This window comes from Siniperca chuatsi, linkage group LG1, assembly GCF_020085105.1.
Source record: "Siniperca chuatsi isolate FFG_IHB_CAS linkage group LG1, ASM2008510v1, whole genome shotgun sequence".
Taxonomy (NCBI): Eukaryota; Metazoa; Chordata; class Actinopteri; order Centrarchiformes; family Sinipercidae; genus Siniperca; species Siniperca chuatsi.
The window spans coordinates 5,414,149-5,430,979 of NC_058042.1; the positions used below are offsets into that span (position 1 = coordinate 5,414,149).

The 16,831-nt window shown below is 37.9% G+C and overlaps 2 protein-coding genes and 1 long non-coding RNA gene across 7 annotated transcripts in view; 2 read left to right on the forward strand and 1 right to left on the reverse strand.

Moving 5' to 3' along the window:
- The window catches only part of LOC122861361, a 28,855-nt gene extending 23,470 nt beyond the window's left edge, over positions 1-5,385 (reverse strand). For all 3 annotated transcript variants that reach the window (XR_006374481.1, XR_006374487.1, XR_006374485.1), the window contains exon 1: positions 5,248-5,385. This is a non-coding gene — a long non-coding RNA (uncharacterized LOC122861361). The remainder of the gene's footprint in view (positions 1-5,247) is intronic.
- htatip2 (HIV-1 Tat interactive protein 2) lies at positions 4,214-7,671 on the forward strand. The gene is made up of 7 exons (XM_044165492.1): positions 4,214-4,603; positions 5,299-5,488; positions 5,588-5,695; positions 6,249-6,386; positions 6,524-6,585; positions 6,771-7,010; positions 7,233-7,671. Exons 1-6 carry the CDS (start codon positions 4,479-4,481, stop codon positions 6,985-6,987), a joined length of 840 nt encoding a protein of 279 aa, XP_044021427.1. The 5' UTR covers positions 4,214-4,478; the 3' UTR covers positions 6,988-7,010; positions 7,233-7,671.
- Positions 7,672-14,471: 6,800 nt separating this feature from the next.
- prmt3 (protein arginine methyltransferase 3) overlaps positions 14,472-16,831 on the forward strand; it is a 62,534-nt gene continuing 60,174 nt past the window's right edge. Inside the window, exons 1-4 of one of the 3 annotated variants that reach the window (XR_006377598.1) lie at positions 14,472-14,638; positions 14,919-15,060; positions 16,606-16,688; positions 16,779-16,828. Coding sequence is in view for 2 of the 3 variants with exons in the window: in XM_044192176.1 (XP_044048111.1) it covers positions 14,617-14,638; positions 14,919-15,060; positions 16,606-16,688; positions 16,779-16,828 (297 nt within the window). In the remaining variant the exon portion in view is untranslated. The remainder of the gene's footprint in view (positions 14,639-14,918; positions 15,061-16,605; positions 16,689-16,778; positions 16,829-16,831) is intronic. The other 2 variants (XM_044192176.1, XM_044192160.1) reach the window with 2 other exon arrangements.

A 16,831-nucleotide genomic window follows, 5' to 3' on the forward strand; every position in this document is an offset into this window, starting at 1 on the left:
TGGAGGCTTCTCTCATAACACACACACACACACACACACCCCATAGGTACCATTGAACCCTGCATTTTGATCAGATAGTGCCTCTCTAATTGAGCTAATCCCCACTTCAGGATCAGCGCTGTCTCCTGAGGTCTGACCCTCCACTCTGTCTCCTGCTCTCACTGTCTCAGCTCTCAGCTTATACCTCCCGTCTCCTCTGTGGCTCATGTGGACTGTAAAGCTGTTTATTGGGAGACAATGGGCAGCAGATTGTGCTGTCAGGCTCCATTAATTTCCATCATTAGCATCACACTTCAGAGTCTGTGGAACCGGGGTCCTAAGCCTTAAGCTGTATTTGTGTACAGCATGTGTGTGTGTGTGTGTGTGTGTGTGTGTGTGTGTGTGTGTGTCTGTGTATCTGTGATTGTGTGTGATATGTGTATATGTAGGCATGCAAGTATACAACGTGTGTTTCATTTGGAAATGTGCTTAAAATCCAATTCATAAGTGTCTTAAGATTTATTTCTCTATCCTAATTTGTCATATCAGTCATTTTTACAGAATCTCAGCATCTGCTTCAAGGGGGGGGGAATCAAAAAAAAAAAAAAAAAATCAATATATCATGTGGTGATATATCAGAATACAAGATGTGTCCATATAGATCATGGAGTTAAAAAAAAAGTTACTTTATTGTTTTAAAATCAATAGGAATGCTAACTAAATTTGATTTTGACATTGTGACTCATGAAATGTGCTCAGTTTGTTAAATGCCAGAGGGCGCAATCAAACGCAATTAACACTTTGAACTGTCAGAAGTCACAACTTCTGCCTGAAAATGCTAACAAGCTTACAGTCTTAAAACAATGTCCTACAGCAGAAATCTAAAATCAGTTTGTGTACAGATGTTTAAAATTGGAGTTTGTGGCCAACTGAAGAGTTTGGAGACTCCAACCAAGTTCAGAAATTTGAACTTCATCTTTAGGACTACATTGTAATCTACACATTTTTATTCTTCAGTTTAGTTTTATGCAAAAGATGCTTTACATTTTGCACTGAAAAGTATAAGAAAACTGAGGTTCGAAAACAATCTGAAAAAATGAAAAAATGGTGAAACTTGGAAGCAGCTGTATGCACATTTAAGAAGGAATAATTAAGGAGTTTTGTACAGTCATAGCTTGTTTTAATTCCAATTTATTTAGAACTATCATGAACGTGACAATTCGTAAACTCTATATCGTGTATAGTACTGAGCTGTGTGCTCATTTTTCTGTGACTAAAAACAATGAAGATACTGTATTGTTGAGATTAAACAAAATAACTTTGGTTCAGCTGTGACTTTTATTTGCTCCAGCAAGGTAACCAGGTTGAAGTTTTATTGTTTGTGTATTTCAGTCATAATTGCAGAAGTTGCATGTGAGTACATTTTTGGTGTGAAGAAGCAGTCCTACTACATCTGGGACTTTGTGCCAAGATCTTCAATCAGGTGCAAATTGTCCATCAATATTAGCAAATGCCTTAATATATTAGCATACTATTGGTATTAGCCAGTGCCAACTTTAAAAGAGCATTATCAGTTTTGGTCTACCTGTTTTTCACCTCCATCTGCAATAAAAATCTTAAATATATAATAAAAATACATTTCCAGTACAGGTGGGAAAATACTGAACATTACTATCAACTTTATCGATGCATCACTAATTCATATTACATACAGTACCAGTATGTCCTGTGTGAGCCATTATTTCACATCCACTGTTCTAAAAGCTAATTCTGTCTGAATAGGATTTCAGGTGAAGTGTGGCAGAACAGCAGTGACAGAGACATCAAACATATTATGCAACATTGGGGAAATTCAGGAGGAACTGTTATTGAGGTATAAAGAATGTGAACAAGCCAATGAAAATCAACTCTTTATGATCCATATGTCCTTTAGTGCAAGCTAATCAATGGACAAACGCAATTGACCACTGACCACCATTGGTATTTCCACCTCCAGCAGCGGAGCTCTAAAAGAAAATTGAACCACGTTTCTGCCACGCACCCACTGAGGCATAAGCCTTCTTACTCCAACTTCCTGTTCGATCAATGTGAGAGACAATGACTCAACAGGTGCGACAGACAGGAGCTCAGCAGCAGCTTCCCTCCCCACAGCTAGGCCCAATTAGCACCCGCGGCTAAGGAACAATGAGGCGACATTTCATTTCAGCAGAGTGCCAGTTTAAGGCCTCTTCTCTCAACCTCAGCCTCTTTTCTTTCTGTCTCTTGCTGCTGACATCTTTAAAGGATCATCCCTGGCTCTATCATATTCTATTAAATTGGGTCGATGCCTTGTGTTCCAAGTGGTAGGGGTGTTAAAAACATGGGGTGTTGATGAATTCATTGCATGTGACTGGACTTGCTTTCTTTGTGTGGAGGTTTTGGCTAATGAAACCCCCCCGAAGGTCTGACAAAAGGCAAAGACATTTTTCAGGGTTTGGTTCGCACTCCAGGTCCAGGCTGGATTTCCTGACCAAAATACACACAAGTGCTGCCATCCCAGAAAACTTTTCAACTTATTTGGAAAGGAAAGATCCATTGTATCCTAAAATAAGTAAAAAAAACACCTTTCATTATTATGTTTAATGTAATAATAATGTTTAATATAGTGCCTGATGTGTAAATAGCTTTCATCAGTGTAAAGAAAAAGTAAGACAATAATTATCTGAAGAGTCTCTCTTTCTCCTCATGATTGCAAGACCCTGTTTTCTGTGCAGGTATTAACAGTGCCATATTTAACAGCTGATGCTACTCTTCAACATCTTTTTAGTTGTTTTTTTTTTATTTATGATTTTAGCACATTAAAACATCACATATATTTTGAACGTGTATTTCCTATGTAAAAGAAGTGCTTATTTTCCAGCAAGCATTTTTGAGTGTGAACTGACAATTTGGCTAGAAACCACACTGGCTGAACAGCAGCTTGCATTTGGGTTTGTGAGATGAAAAAAAATGGTAGAGGTTTAAATGTAGTTTGAGGCTCATGGCTTTCTTTTGGGTTTGAAACTCCCTAATCTGCTTAAGAGAATTTTTTGTAAAAAAGAAAAAAAGAAAAAGTATTTGTATTTTAACCTGGGTGTTGACCCTCTGGTCTTTTAGTGTTGGTTCAGTCTAATGAAGTCTACAAATGCTGCAACTTCAAAAGAAGAGGACAAACTCTTGACAGCTAGGTAGAGTCAGTCTTTAAATGCATAGCATAAATGTCTTATTCTGCTACATAAACTAAGAGGGTTTGATGTTACCACTGAAAAACCCTTAACTTACCACTTCCCTTTTCGAAATAATGCCCTCATGAGTGCTGTATGAAAGGTCATTGGGGGCACTGCTTTAGAATATTGTTAATTCCTATTGCCAGATTATTCCCATTGCCATGCACAATAGAAATGGAACCAACATGATTTTGAATTTTTAATCTTGGCTAACTTCAGTGGTGGAAAGTAAGTACATTTACTCAAGTACTGTATTCAAGTACAATTTTGTGGTACTTGTACTTTACTTGAGTAGTTCCACTTTCTGCTACTTTATACTTCTACTCCACTACAATTCAGAAGCAAATACTGTACTCCACTACATTCATTTGATAACTTAAGTCACTATTTACTTTGCAGATTCAGATTAATAATACAAAATATAAAATCAACAAATAAATGATTATGTATTATTATACATAAGATAAGACTATGTTGATCCCCAGGGGGATATTCACAGGCTCTCCAGCAGTATATAATATAACTGAAATGAAACTCCACCTTTACCAGCTGCAACATTAAAGTAATGAACACATTAATGCATCAATAATTACAATCCAATATAGATTATTCTGAAATGGGCCATTCTGCATGATGAGAGCCTTTACTTTTGGTACTTTAAGTATATTTTTAAGCTAGCCCTTTATATCCTGTCATGCTCATACACACATTATTGAGCCCCATTTTAAATAAATGTTTGTGACACATTCCCCTAAAAGAGAAGATTTGCATTTTTAATTTAATATTGGGAAATAATGGTGGTGAGTATGAAACCTATAATGAATTAGATTACAAGTTCACTACCTAATAAGAAATTAAGAACCACAGGTGTACACTAATTATGTAGTAATGGGCCTGCGGAACCAGAGGGCTTGAAAAATGAATATGGAATATTGTAGGGATTCTCATATGGTCAAATTTCAAGTGCGCATGCGCTGTCCATAAAGCGTTGCCTATGGAAAATGAGTGTGAGAACGAGGCTAGACGAAGTTCAAGCGTCTCTTCCTTTCAGTTGGATGTATTACCATACCAATTAAATAAAATATACAACTAACAGTCTTGCAGTAAACTGTGCCGTCTATCAAGCGACACTGACAGTGACGGTCATTTCTGATTTTGTCCTCAGCCTATCAACGAAGTAGAAAGAGTCGGGAGCGCCGTCTAAAGATGAAGCAACCAGGAAGTGTTGTAGCAATTTAACCGTTGCTCCTAGCTATGTCTGTTATGAAACTCCTGGGCACCACCCTGGGAAAAGCGACCGGGCTCTTAACAGTCGTAGTTGTTGTCATTGCAGCGGTTTTGAATTATTTCGACGACCCTGATCCGGTTGAATACACCAGGTAAAGAACAGCGGAGGTATAACGTTATCGTTTGCTTCTCTGCCAGCTGGACTCGGCACACACAAACACGTTAATTTAGCTGCTATCTAACACCAGTTACATGTAACGTAGCTAAATGCGAATATAGCTAATGTTTAATGTTAGCTATAATGCTCCCAGAGCTGTGGACCACCAGTGTAAACGTAAGAGAGATGCAAAGATTTTCAAGGAACGTTCCTCCCTGGGTCCACATGGGTAATCAAAGAGCAAACGTCAAGCCAAACCCCTTTGAAAAATCTGTCAATTTAAAGTTCTTTTCTTTTGAAAAAACGCACTCACCATGTAAGACGAAACTAGGATTCTGAATTATATGTAGATTCTCATAAATTGCATCTACTTCATACCAGTTTGACGAGAATCTAACTTAAGACAGAAGGAAAATGACTTTGCAATAATTAGCCTCCGTCTGAAGATAGCATTTGTCATGAAACTATACAATGGTAGTCAGTGTATCTAACTGCACAATTAATTTACTATTAATTGCCCAAATGAGTATGTGAAAACATGCCTATATGGCAAGATAGTAAACAATGTTTTTCACAGCATGTTTCATATTTGCACACATTACCAACATAGAATACATGTTTGTTTGATTTTAGCATTACCTGCACTCATACACGGTGCTAAGAGAGCAGTCGCTTTGTTTTGGCACACAGCATGGCTGAGGACATGAAGACCCTGGAGGACAACTTCAGGCAGCAAAATAAAAGCTGTTTCATCCTTGGTGCCTCTGGGGAAACAGGCAAGCTGTTGCTTCAAGAGCTGCTGGAGCGCAACATCTTCTCCAAGATTACTCTCATCGGAAGGAGACAGCTCACCTTTGAGGGCAAAGCATATGAAAACCTGGTTAGTGGGTTGATTCTCTAGCCAGCTGACTCCATTACCTGAAATTCATCATCATGTTGAGAGTGAAATTTAGCTTGACACGGTTTTCTATGCCTCCAGGTACAAGAGGTGGTGGACTTTGAAAAGCTCGATGATTATGCTGCTGCCTTCCAGGGCCACGATGTTGGCTACAGCTGCCTGGGAACAACCAGAGCAAAAGCAGGGACTGTAAGTTAAACTTAATAAAGCCAATGTGGGTGCTTTACTGGTGAATTAATTAAGATTTTACTGTTGTACTGTAGCACCAAAATACAATATATTTGTGATGGATATTTTTGGATTTGATGGGGTTGTTGGTTAGTAGCAATTTCTTTGCCATGTACCAACATTTCCAGTAGAGCCCAACTAATAAATTGGTTAGGCCAATATATTAGCCAAACATTTAAACTGTTTCACTGTTGTCTGTAGATATTTAACAAATTATCAATAAAGTATATGTGGAAATTCATGAACCTACCCTAACCTAGATGTTTGTGCCTAAACCTAACCAAACCTTCTATTTGTTAAACAGTTGAATTGTTGAATCTCAAATAATAAGCTGTTGAAATGTTAAAAATAAATTATCTGTAGGTGGAATATCCAAGTACAGTCTAACCGCTAGTTTACTCATTTTATTATGAACATATTTAGTCAACTACAGGTAAGCTTTGGCAGACACCTGTCATTTTGTCAAAATGCTGTCAAAATATTTTTTGTCTGTTACTTCTCTCTTTTATTTCAGGAAGGATTCATCCGCGTTGATCACGACTATGTTCTAAAATCAGCCGAGCTCGCCAAGTCAGGAGGCTGCACACAGTTCCACCTGGAGTCCTCCAGAGGAGCCGATAAAAACAGCAACTTCCTCTACCTCAAAGTCAAGGTATTTTATTTCCTTTCTCTAACGCGTGCCACATACTGAAGTCTTCCTTTTCTCAACTAAAGCATACCTGTGTGTCTCATTAAATGATGACATTGGACAATCACTGACAGATTAACATGAAATTGATTTTATTCCAGGGACAAGTGGAAGCAGACATTGAGGCACTGGGTTTTGACAGATATGCCATTTACAGACCAGGGTGAGCGATCTCATTTACTTAATTCAGTCATTTAATGAAACACACTTCCATATTCACCATATGAGACAAGACAAATTGTCCCCACACTAAAAAAATAACATTATTATGATTGTTTACTATTCAATAACCTGATCCAACACAATACAATCTATAAATCATCAGTACCTTTGTGTTTTCGCCAACAGGGTTTTGTTGGTAGATAGGCAGGAGAGTCGGCCTGGTGAGTGGCTGGCCAGGAAATTCTTTGGTGCCTTTTCTGCTGTGTGTTCTACGTCCATGTCCATCCCAATCCAAGTGGTGGGAAAAGCGATGGTGTCAAACACTCTGCTTCAACCTGAGCAGAAGACGGAGATCCTGGAGAATGGAGCCATCGCCAGTCTGGGAAAGAGTGCAGGGAAATAAGAGAGAGCAGGAAATACACTGAGGTAAGAAAAATACTATCCATTTCCACTGATGACTTAAATGGCAGCTTGTACTCTTAGATTACACACAAACACATAATTATTATGACCAATAAGTACATTTATTAAGATTGTGGGTTAGTAAATATTGAGAGTTTTAAAATCCTGACCTAACTGTTCGAATTTCACTGTGACTTTTTGTGTGACCTATGGCTCCAAACTATTAATTTTATTTTCTCTTTTCAGGTCATTTCAGCAGATATACTGAGATGACTACACACTGCAAATACTAATCACGTCATTGCCATGTCAAAGGATTTTCAAATTACTTGAAAATGTACATACATATATCCATGGATTTTGCAATTGTCAGAAAACCAAAGGGTATTTCCATGAAAGTACTTGACTGTAGTGGGTCTGCTAGATTCTTTATGGAGAAAACAACCTGTGAAGCTAGCAAAACATTTAATCTTGAAATTGTATTTGCGTTTCATTTATTTGGTCTTGAATGATATTGTAATATTTTCCTAAGGGAACTATTGCCAGGCTTTTTGATGTTCACCATTTGTGCTCTTGAGATATCACACTGAACAACTGCCTTAAAGTAAATGCTTAAGTTTATTCTACACTACATTGAAATATTGGACATTTTCAACATGTTTTCATTAAATTATTATAAATTTAACTCTGTGTGTTTGATTTAGGAAAATGTTTCCATAATGGCTCTATCAATATTAATAATATCTGGTGTCTATATCTGTGCTATGCTACATCTGTGCAGTATATACACAATATTTATGCTATATTACAGGTAATACAGTAATTGTTCATTTTAGATTTACTAGTATCTGTAACATGCAGATACAGTGCCATCCATTTAAGATATGTATTTCTATTTTTACAGTGATACCAGCGATGGAACAATTTTGAATAAACTTTGTTGATAATGTATTTTGTTTAAGAGTTTCCAAAGCTAAATGGTGAGTCTATAAGTTAAGTTACCAATTTAAAGTCTTAACTGCTATACATCCATCTTGGAACCAAGTTAAACTCTGCATGTGCTGCCAATATCAAATATCCAGAATATAACGTAAACCCTTTAGTCACGTGAAAATGTGTGTTCATGTATATGCAGATGTTTAGTGAAGGTATTTATTATTTTCATTTCTGTTTTATTTATTTTTTTTCTACTTGAATTTCATTTTTCCTGTTCTTGTGTTTTTATGTATTTCATTGCTCTATGTAAAGTCCTTTGAATTGCCTTTGTGTTTGAGATTATATTCAAATAAACTTGCCTTTTCTCGCCTTGATCTAGCAGCGCCCCCTTCTGACTGAACGTGGTTACACTCATTGTGCGCTAAAGGCCCATATATTGTATGCTGGTGTTTTGGTTTTTTAAATTTTGAATAGATGGGGAAAAAAAATAAGCATTTGTCTACATTGGTGGCGCCATAAAAACGTCATGCTTTCTGGGGTGACATTTTACATTTGAAACAGGATGCTCATCTCGGATCGACCTTTTTGACAGTAGACATATTGACATGTCACAGTAGGAAAAGCACAGGTGTAAATAATAAAATTAATGATGGCTGAATTCCATTCAGCTGTTTCTGGTTTCACAATTCTGGTATTGTGCTTGCTGCCTCGATGCCATGACTTACTGAGATACTAGAATATAAAAACAGTAACACTTTACTTTTCTCTACTATGACAAGTCAAAATGTCTGCTGTGAAAAAAGGCTTGGTAGACAAAGATGTTCTTAGAGAAATTAGGATAAAACAGTGTTCTGCAAGAAGTCAATCAGGGATATCTTTCATTCCTTTAAAAGATGATGACCTCGGGTAAACACAAATGTACAGTTCAGCTGAGAGACAGAAGGCCCATACTTTACAAGTGAAGACTAGTTTTACTTTAAGACTAAATCTGAAGGCAAAAGAGAAAAAAAAACACTAGCTGAATAACAAAATCATCCCCCTTACTTTACAAATGGCTTTGTTAGTGTCACATTTCTAGAGAACAAAAGTCCTTTTTTTTTTCCTTCTTAGCCTTTTCTGTTTTCTTTCTCTTTTTTTTTTTGCTCTTATCTTAGTAGCTGACAAGAAGTTTGTATCTGAAGACATTGTTCATACAAACTATTTTTTAACTGAGTAGCTTTGGGTTAAGATAAAACAGTAAATCCATCTAAAGCAATCTTTGTAGCAAGAGAGTCAATCATTCAACTGAAATCCAGTTTTCTCTACAATAAAATAAAAGCAAAATTGAGAATTAACAGCTGACAGTCTGTGGGTCCACATCTTTTTTTGATCCAAAATATAAAAGCCTTTGCGCCAACATGTCTACAGCATCTTCACTCAGCATACTTTATCCATACCATACTTAATATATATTATGGCTTCTATACGGTATACTGCATATTTCATCAAAACCCAGAAACAACTCAATTTAACTGCCAAAAAGTGACATTGAGCAGGAGAATTTACCTCAAACTTACATTGATTAGGGACAATCATACAGCCTCCTCTTCCTCCTGCAGCTTTGTGCTGCCATCATGGCCACGCAGCAATTAGTCCAAAATGAGCAACAGCTGAGTTGATCTGTCCTCACTGCTTAGAGTTTATAAATAGGGGTCTGTGCCGCTCGCTCCAACAGGTATTCACTATTGGATATGGTGCTGCTGAAAAAAGCTTAACAATGAGCCCTAAAGATTGTTCTAGGTAAAGTGTCCTGTTCAGTGTCACTTTTGATTGTAGTTCTTTGAATACTTATGGTCATCTAAATATACTTTGGAAACTTATGATCTTAATGTGTGTTTCCCTTTACTTTGCAGGCTGTTGGTGCTTTGTTTTTGGCTGCTGGTTGTAAATTGCGAGAATACCCAGAGAGGTATTACTGATCTGTCAATCTGCAATTTTAACAGCCATTAACTTTTAATATAGTTTTAACATAACTGAAGATGAGTTGCCTGCTGTGTAGAAAAATGTGTACAGTATCCATCAATGTGTTTTGTTTCAATAGGTTATGTCCTACGTGTCCAGGTAGGACAGGCCCCAATGGTAGTCCACAATGACGACAGAGACTATAAAAGATGGAGTGAACCACCTATTTTCAGAATCCCTGCTTCTGGTTACAAGACAAAATGGCAACATTTACTCTGCTCAAGAAGATCACACCACTGACACTAAATCATCACAAATTCCAAGCCATTATCATTTTGTTATGCCTGAAACACAAAATAGCAATGTTCCAAAAAGCCGTCAATCATTTTAAATTTGGCTTCAACTCAGCCTCACTTACACGTAGGCAAAGTACTGTGGTGTACAACCGCTCTGAAAACAAAACACCCGCTTTTCCTGATGGCCAGAAGATTCATCAAGCAAACTCTGTTTCTGTATTCTCCACAGGTGCAGTTCAGGTTCCACCCCGTATCTATCACGCCAGAACTAAGTCCACAGGAGGTTTTACACCTGTTCAGGTAGACAAAGCTCCAGTAGTCTTTGGACCCAACAGCAGAAAGGCCCTCATCTATTCACACAGCAGTACAGCAAGTCCAACTAGTCGAGCCATCAAGTCTAGTCTGAAGTCTGAGTCTCACAAGATTCACGTAAACCCCTCCAGACCCAACATGCATACCCTACACCCACAGGAGTCACGTCTCGCAACCAGGCCTGAGGTGAGTGGATATCACTCTGCTTATGTTTTCCCCCAACAGCTTTAATTATGACAGAACAAACTTATTGCAAAAAGTTTTAAAACCCACAGACACGAAGACAGACTCCATCGTGAAGGGACATTCTCTTGGCAGCAATTCAGTAGGAAAGGTTGACACACAGATGTCTTATCCAAGGTGGAGTCCCAGGAGCCATAGCAGTGATGTGATGTCTGAAGTAAGAGGTTATGCCCATGTCCGCCACCTCAGGCCTGGTTTTGACAAAACACATCTCCAAGCTAGTTCTGCTGCAGGTAGAAAGTTCTTGGAAACAGGTTTTCCATCTGTAAAACTGAATCAGGGCAGTTATGGCCACGATTTAACAAAACTAGGGTTTGGTGTTGGTGTGCCAGCATCCAACCTAGAGGAGGAAGCCAACCTAGCAGCTGGCATCATCCTCCACTACCACCAGATAGAGCACAAATCCCAGTCCGAGGCAAATTCAAACCTTTCCAAAGACTTGCAACTAATGATGATATCCCTGCTCACACAAATTCATCAGACAGTGAAACGGCTCCCACTCAGACATTTGCAGGGATGACCCTCCCTCCTAGTTTAAACTCTACAGGTATTACTTCATCAGTTGTCCCTTCAGTCACTGGAGAGTTTAGCACCAAGTCTGCGTCACCCATGCAGACAGAGGGCCGCGATGCAAAGCTTGTGCCTCAAGCATCAAACCGTGAGGACCAGTCTGAAAGTTCAGCAGAAGTTGGACCATCCTTGGACCAAAACAATTTACAATTTCTCCTCCAAATGCACAACCAGCAGAAACAGAAAGAAAAGATGACGGGGTTGACTGAAGTCCTCCAGAAACTGATCAGTCTGGAGTTTAAATGGACCTGCCAGATGTTGTGCTGGCAAACATCAATATTGGTGGCAACGCCAGCAAGAGGTACGCCTTTGTGATTAAACAGATGCATTTTTAGCAACTTACATGTATTTGTAGCTATACCTGTTTTTAAAGAATGTAGATGCCAAAGTTGTCATGGTTACAGTGGTGAAAGAAGTATGCAGATGCTTTACTTAAGTAAAAAATACTGTGGTATTTATTTACCATGGGGAAAATACTTCACTACAAGTAAGTCCTGTATTCAAAACCTTAAGTAAAAGTATGTAAGTATCATGAGCAGAATTTAAAGTATCAAAAGTAAAAGTACTAACTAGTAGAAAAATCTAGTTATCTATTGTTTTACTGCTGTAGTTATTTAAGCTTGAGATCATTTAACTACTTTATATACTGTTGGGTAGTTTAATCTACAGCAATGCATCATTCTATAAGATGTTCATGTTTGAAGCGTCGCTGTCTTGTGGGAACCACATATCTCTAAACAGTCAACTTTTCATGAGCTCATAAAGCCCTGTTTTCAGCTTTTGATAATGTGTTTTCCAGCTAAATAAAGGGGGGTTTTCAATAGTTTATTTAGCTGAAGAAGTAGGAGAATTTTCTCAACCCATAAAGGTACACTTAATCCCTTTTTATTAGAAACAATTCAAAATCACCAAATGTGGAGATAGGTGGTTTTCACTGGACAGTAATGGTATGAAAATTGTAATCTGAAAAGTAGCTTATCGCTGTCAGACAAATGTAGTAGAGTAAAAAGTACAATCTTAGCCACTGAAATGTAATGAATTATAAGTATAAAGTTGCATGAGGGGAAATAACATGAAAATGCGATCTTTTTTCTTCTTCTTTTCCAGATTTTAAACGTACTCGGAGCTCTGCCGCGTGTCCAGAAAGGGTCTGGCTTTGAATAAATAACATTAAAAACTTAATTTGTCTTCTTCTGCTTTCGCTTTACACAGACTGGCTTTGCTATAGTGAATCATACATCCAAACTGATCAGAAATCAGTTTGGCGGTTAAAGAGTCTGATCTAGTCCGGAGTATGTTTTTTTTTTTTTTAAATGCCATTTTTATTGTAAGTTTCACAGTTTTGTGCAACACATTCACTTTAAATACACACTAATAGTATTTTTCATATATTGGCGTTGTGATAAAGCTAGGCAATCTGATTTTCCTGCATTACCACTTGAGGGCAGTGTAAGAGGCTGTAAACGTAACACTGACATATCATCAATAGCTTGGCTAATGTGTTAGCAAACAGGTCCCTATTTATATGTCCAGTAACTGTTAGACACGGAACAACATTAGCATTTAGAGCCGTGTTTCTGGTCTAATGATGAACGTAAGTCCACTCACTGACTCTCCCTTTACCTCTGGCTCCTGAGGGAAATGTCTGGCTCTTTAGCTAATGCTAGCTAGCTAGATGCTATGTTCACCTGCTAGTCTCTGACGTTGTCTGCCAACTGTCTTGGTGCCGGGCAGGTAGCTTATCCCACAGCACCGCTGTCTGGCTGAAAAGCTAAAACTACTGAGCCACACAGAAAACAAAACGATAAAAAAATACATGGGTAGTTTGACAAAACTTACTGATTGTTTTGAAGGCATGTCCAAGTTCTTGCACAACAAATATTTCGTTCATGATAACAAAGATGATTTTTGACCCGTTTTCCAACTTGCAACTGATTTGTTCAGCCAAAACAAAGATGGCAGCCGAAAGTGGTCTAACTCCTGACTCCTCTTGTGAGAGACAAAAGTGGCATTTTATCCAGTTAATTTAGATTTTATTTACCCATACTGTATATCTTCATATATATAACAATACACATACTGTACATACAAGGAGAGAGATAAAGAAAAAGCGTGTTAGTGTTACTGTCTTAGCTGGTTAATAGTGTAGCAGTGACAGTTTTGTGAGGTGCCCAACACTTGAAGCTCTCTGAGCTTTCTTAGAAACTGTATATTTTTAGAAATCTAAGACTTTTTGGAGTGCTGTCATTTTACACAGTAAAGAATTTGAATATTTTCTCCTCCGTTGTTTTCCCATACATCTAGCTTCAGTCCACACACTGCTAGAAGCTGTTAGTTCCACTGTCAAGTAATGATTATCAATCCATCATTTTATCTATATAATGTTAAAAAAATGTCAATGTCCATCTTTAAAGGTGGAGAACTTTATTTATTTATTTTTTTTGGAGAATACTTCAAACACCCTCTTTATTTTTGACAGCTTAGGTTATAAAGAAAGAATCACAGCGACCAGAATTTGTCTGTGAAACATCTTTGACCCTTTAACATCCAGTTTTCTGCTTTTATTTTCCCTTAAGTAGCTTAAAGGTTGGAGATATCTAACTGCACAGTGCCTGACAGCATCATGTACTGTATATATTCTGTATCACCTTGTTCAAACTCTTCACTGAACCTGTATGATGTTTATATATAACCTATATTATTTATAGAGTGAAATATTTTAACCCACAAGTTTTTTTTTTTGTCTGCTGCCTTCCATCAAATTGTGCATAATTTTATACACATTTCCCAAAAAGTCAGACTGACATATTCTTTGGAAACTTTGGTATCTCCACTAGAATACGTAAATACGTTATCTGGTTTTGAGCTATGTTTGGCTGCACAACACATAATGACTGAACCACAGGAGGCTGATGGCGTTACATCAAAACAACAAAGTATTTGGGGCCTTGAAAAGAGATTAAAAACAAAAAGGACACATTTTTACTTACTACGAAACAGGTTATGGTACAGGTCAGCAGATGACTGTGTATGGAAACTGCAACACAAATATTCTATACATGTTTGTGGAGTGGAAGATCTGCACTGTTTAAAGGGTGATAATAAAACCTGTTGATGTGTATTAGTGTGGACGTGTCATAATTGTACTTTTCACCTGTTTTGGGCAGATGAAGCATGTGAGATGAGCAGTGCCCGAGTTGCAGTACACGGATGTGTCATAACATTGGCGACATCTTGTGGTGTTCATCTGGAAGTGCATCTACTCACTTTGCCTGAATCTTCTTTACGTCACCAAACGTCACCAGGAAGTCCACTAAAACCAAGGCGACATCATGGCAGAATACACAGACCCACGTGAGTGTGTTAAATAGCACATTTAAATCCCCAAACTGTTGCTGTTAAGATTGCAAGCGCTTATTTTATCTAGCGATCATTTGTTTTGCGTATACAGTTAATGAATTGTGTCTTTAGTTGCGTTACACGACGCGTTAGCATTCTTTTGCCAACTGTAACGGTTGCAACGCTAATGCTAATCTCTCCGAGTAAAAGAAATTAGCTTCCTTCAACACTGCCAACGGAACTGTGTGGCTTCGTGGCTCCCACATGCAGCTGTAATGAGGTTTTATTTTGACAGACGGTGAGGGAGCTGCTGAGGAGATGCCCGAGCTCTCTGATGGTGATGATGACGACATTGATGATGATGATGAAGAGCAGTGGCAGTGGCTGGAGGAGGAGGACAGTCAGCCAGATAACGTTACCTGTCTGTTCTGTGACAGGTGAGATGGCTTTGCACTGCCAGAGGAAACAGACTGCAGACTTTTACCACAGCCAGCATTTTTAGAAATACACTGGACATTTGGATGAATCGAGGTTTTCTTTTTCAGTGAACTGCAGTGATTTCCTTTTCTTACAGGAGACTTACTTTTCACTTAGTACATAAAATGGTCTGAGGTTGGTGAGAGCCAAACACTTTTCATACAGGTGGCCAGGCTAAGTAATCAAGCTGAATATTCACTTTTTGTATATCCCTCAATAGAAAAAACAATTTCTTATGCTGTTATTAAAGTTATCAATCCCTGGAGTTTAGAGGTTGTTTGCATACGACCAAAGTTTGCTTATATTATCTAAAATAAGCCTCCTAAATGTTTTTTGGGCAGAAATAATAGTGACAAATTTCTGTATTTGAAAGAAACAAGCTAAGAATATAAAGTAGAAAAGCAAATGGGATTTTCAGAACACGTTTGAATATACTACATGTTCATGTGACAAAATCTTGTGTCTCCACCACACAAAGTAAAGGTCTGAGGTCGTCAGTGTTTCCATAGCAACTTTTAAAGACTGATGCCACATACACCTACTTGGTGTTTTTGAAATTCACTTAGGCAACTAAATTTCCTAAACTCAGAAAAACGAAAATAAAACGGTAAAGGTTCAGTTCACCCACATGGCAAAAAACTACATTTCCCTATTACCACAATGGATCTAGTTATGCAGATAGTTTTGGTTTGATTTGCTGAGGTTTTAAGATATCTTCCTCTGAGACGTTTGCCACCTCCCTGACATGAGATGTAAAAGGGACATCTGTTTCCAGCAACTATGTTCTTTTTATTCCGGATAGTCCACACACTTCAATATGAACAGTTATCATTTGGGCTATTTTTTCATTTGTATTTTATTTCCTGTATTTAGTTTTTTTCCCTGTATAAAACTGTATTGGGATCAGCCACTTTCAAACACTGAGTTCTATGAAAATCTGCAAGAGGTCATCCTTAATTTCTGTCTATGGTTCTGATCGTTGTAAAGCAGTTACATCATTCACTCTGAGAACTTCTACTTCTACTAGAGAGAGAGAGTGTGTGTGTGTGTGTGTGTGTGTGTGTGGGAAGCTTCATAAATACCTCTCCAAGCCCTCTCTGATAATTATTCCTCTGCAAGTACAGGTTCCAGAGTTTCACATAGTGGTCAGTTATCAGACAGAAAATCCCAACTGTCTCTCTTCACTTTCACTAGTTTGTTTCTGTAAGCTCAAAATCAGTCTAGGGAAGATTATTTTGGTTTAGTGTGCACAGCCAAAATCAAGTCAAACCTCATTACTATTTCATTCCTGCTTCAAAACCAGAGGACTGTGACATAAGTAGATACAATAATTGGAAATCCAAACTCGAGAACCACAACAAGTGGCTACTTTATGTTATGATCCAGTATATTTTCTATACAACAAACCAATCAATCTGAGGATCTGTTTTTGATTTCGAAAGATTAATGTGTAAGTTTATAATGTTTTAGACTATGTAATTAAACAGTGTACTTTTGTGTTTCAGGTTGCTGCGCTCTGTGCCTGCCACCCTGCAGCACTGCACAGCTGAGCACCAGGTCAACCTTGTAGACGTGATAAGAAAACACAGTAAGTAGACACCGAGGCTCTCTGCGTTATTGAAGAACCAGAGGATTGTTCAGTTTTGTTGAAATGGCTCACCCTTCTTTTCCTCTTTAGATTTAGATGACTATGGTTACATAAAGATGATCAACTTCATACGGTCAACAGTA

Coding starts and splice junctions, on each gene's coding strand:
- htatip2 (XM_044165492.1), top strand. CDS start 4,479: ATGTCTGTTATGAAACTCCTGGGCACCACCCTGGGAAAAGCGACCGGG. Junction 6,387..6,523: donor TCCTCTACCTCAAAGTCAAG/GTATTTTATTTC, acceptor ATTTTATTCCAG/GGACAAGTGGAAGCAGACAT. Junction 6,586..6,770: donor TATGCCATTTACAGACCAGG/GTGAGCGATCTC, acceptor TTTCGCCAACAG/GGTTTTGTTGGTAGATAGGC.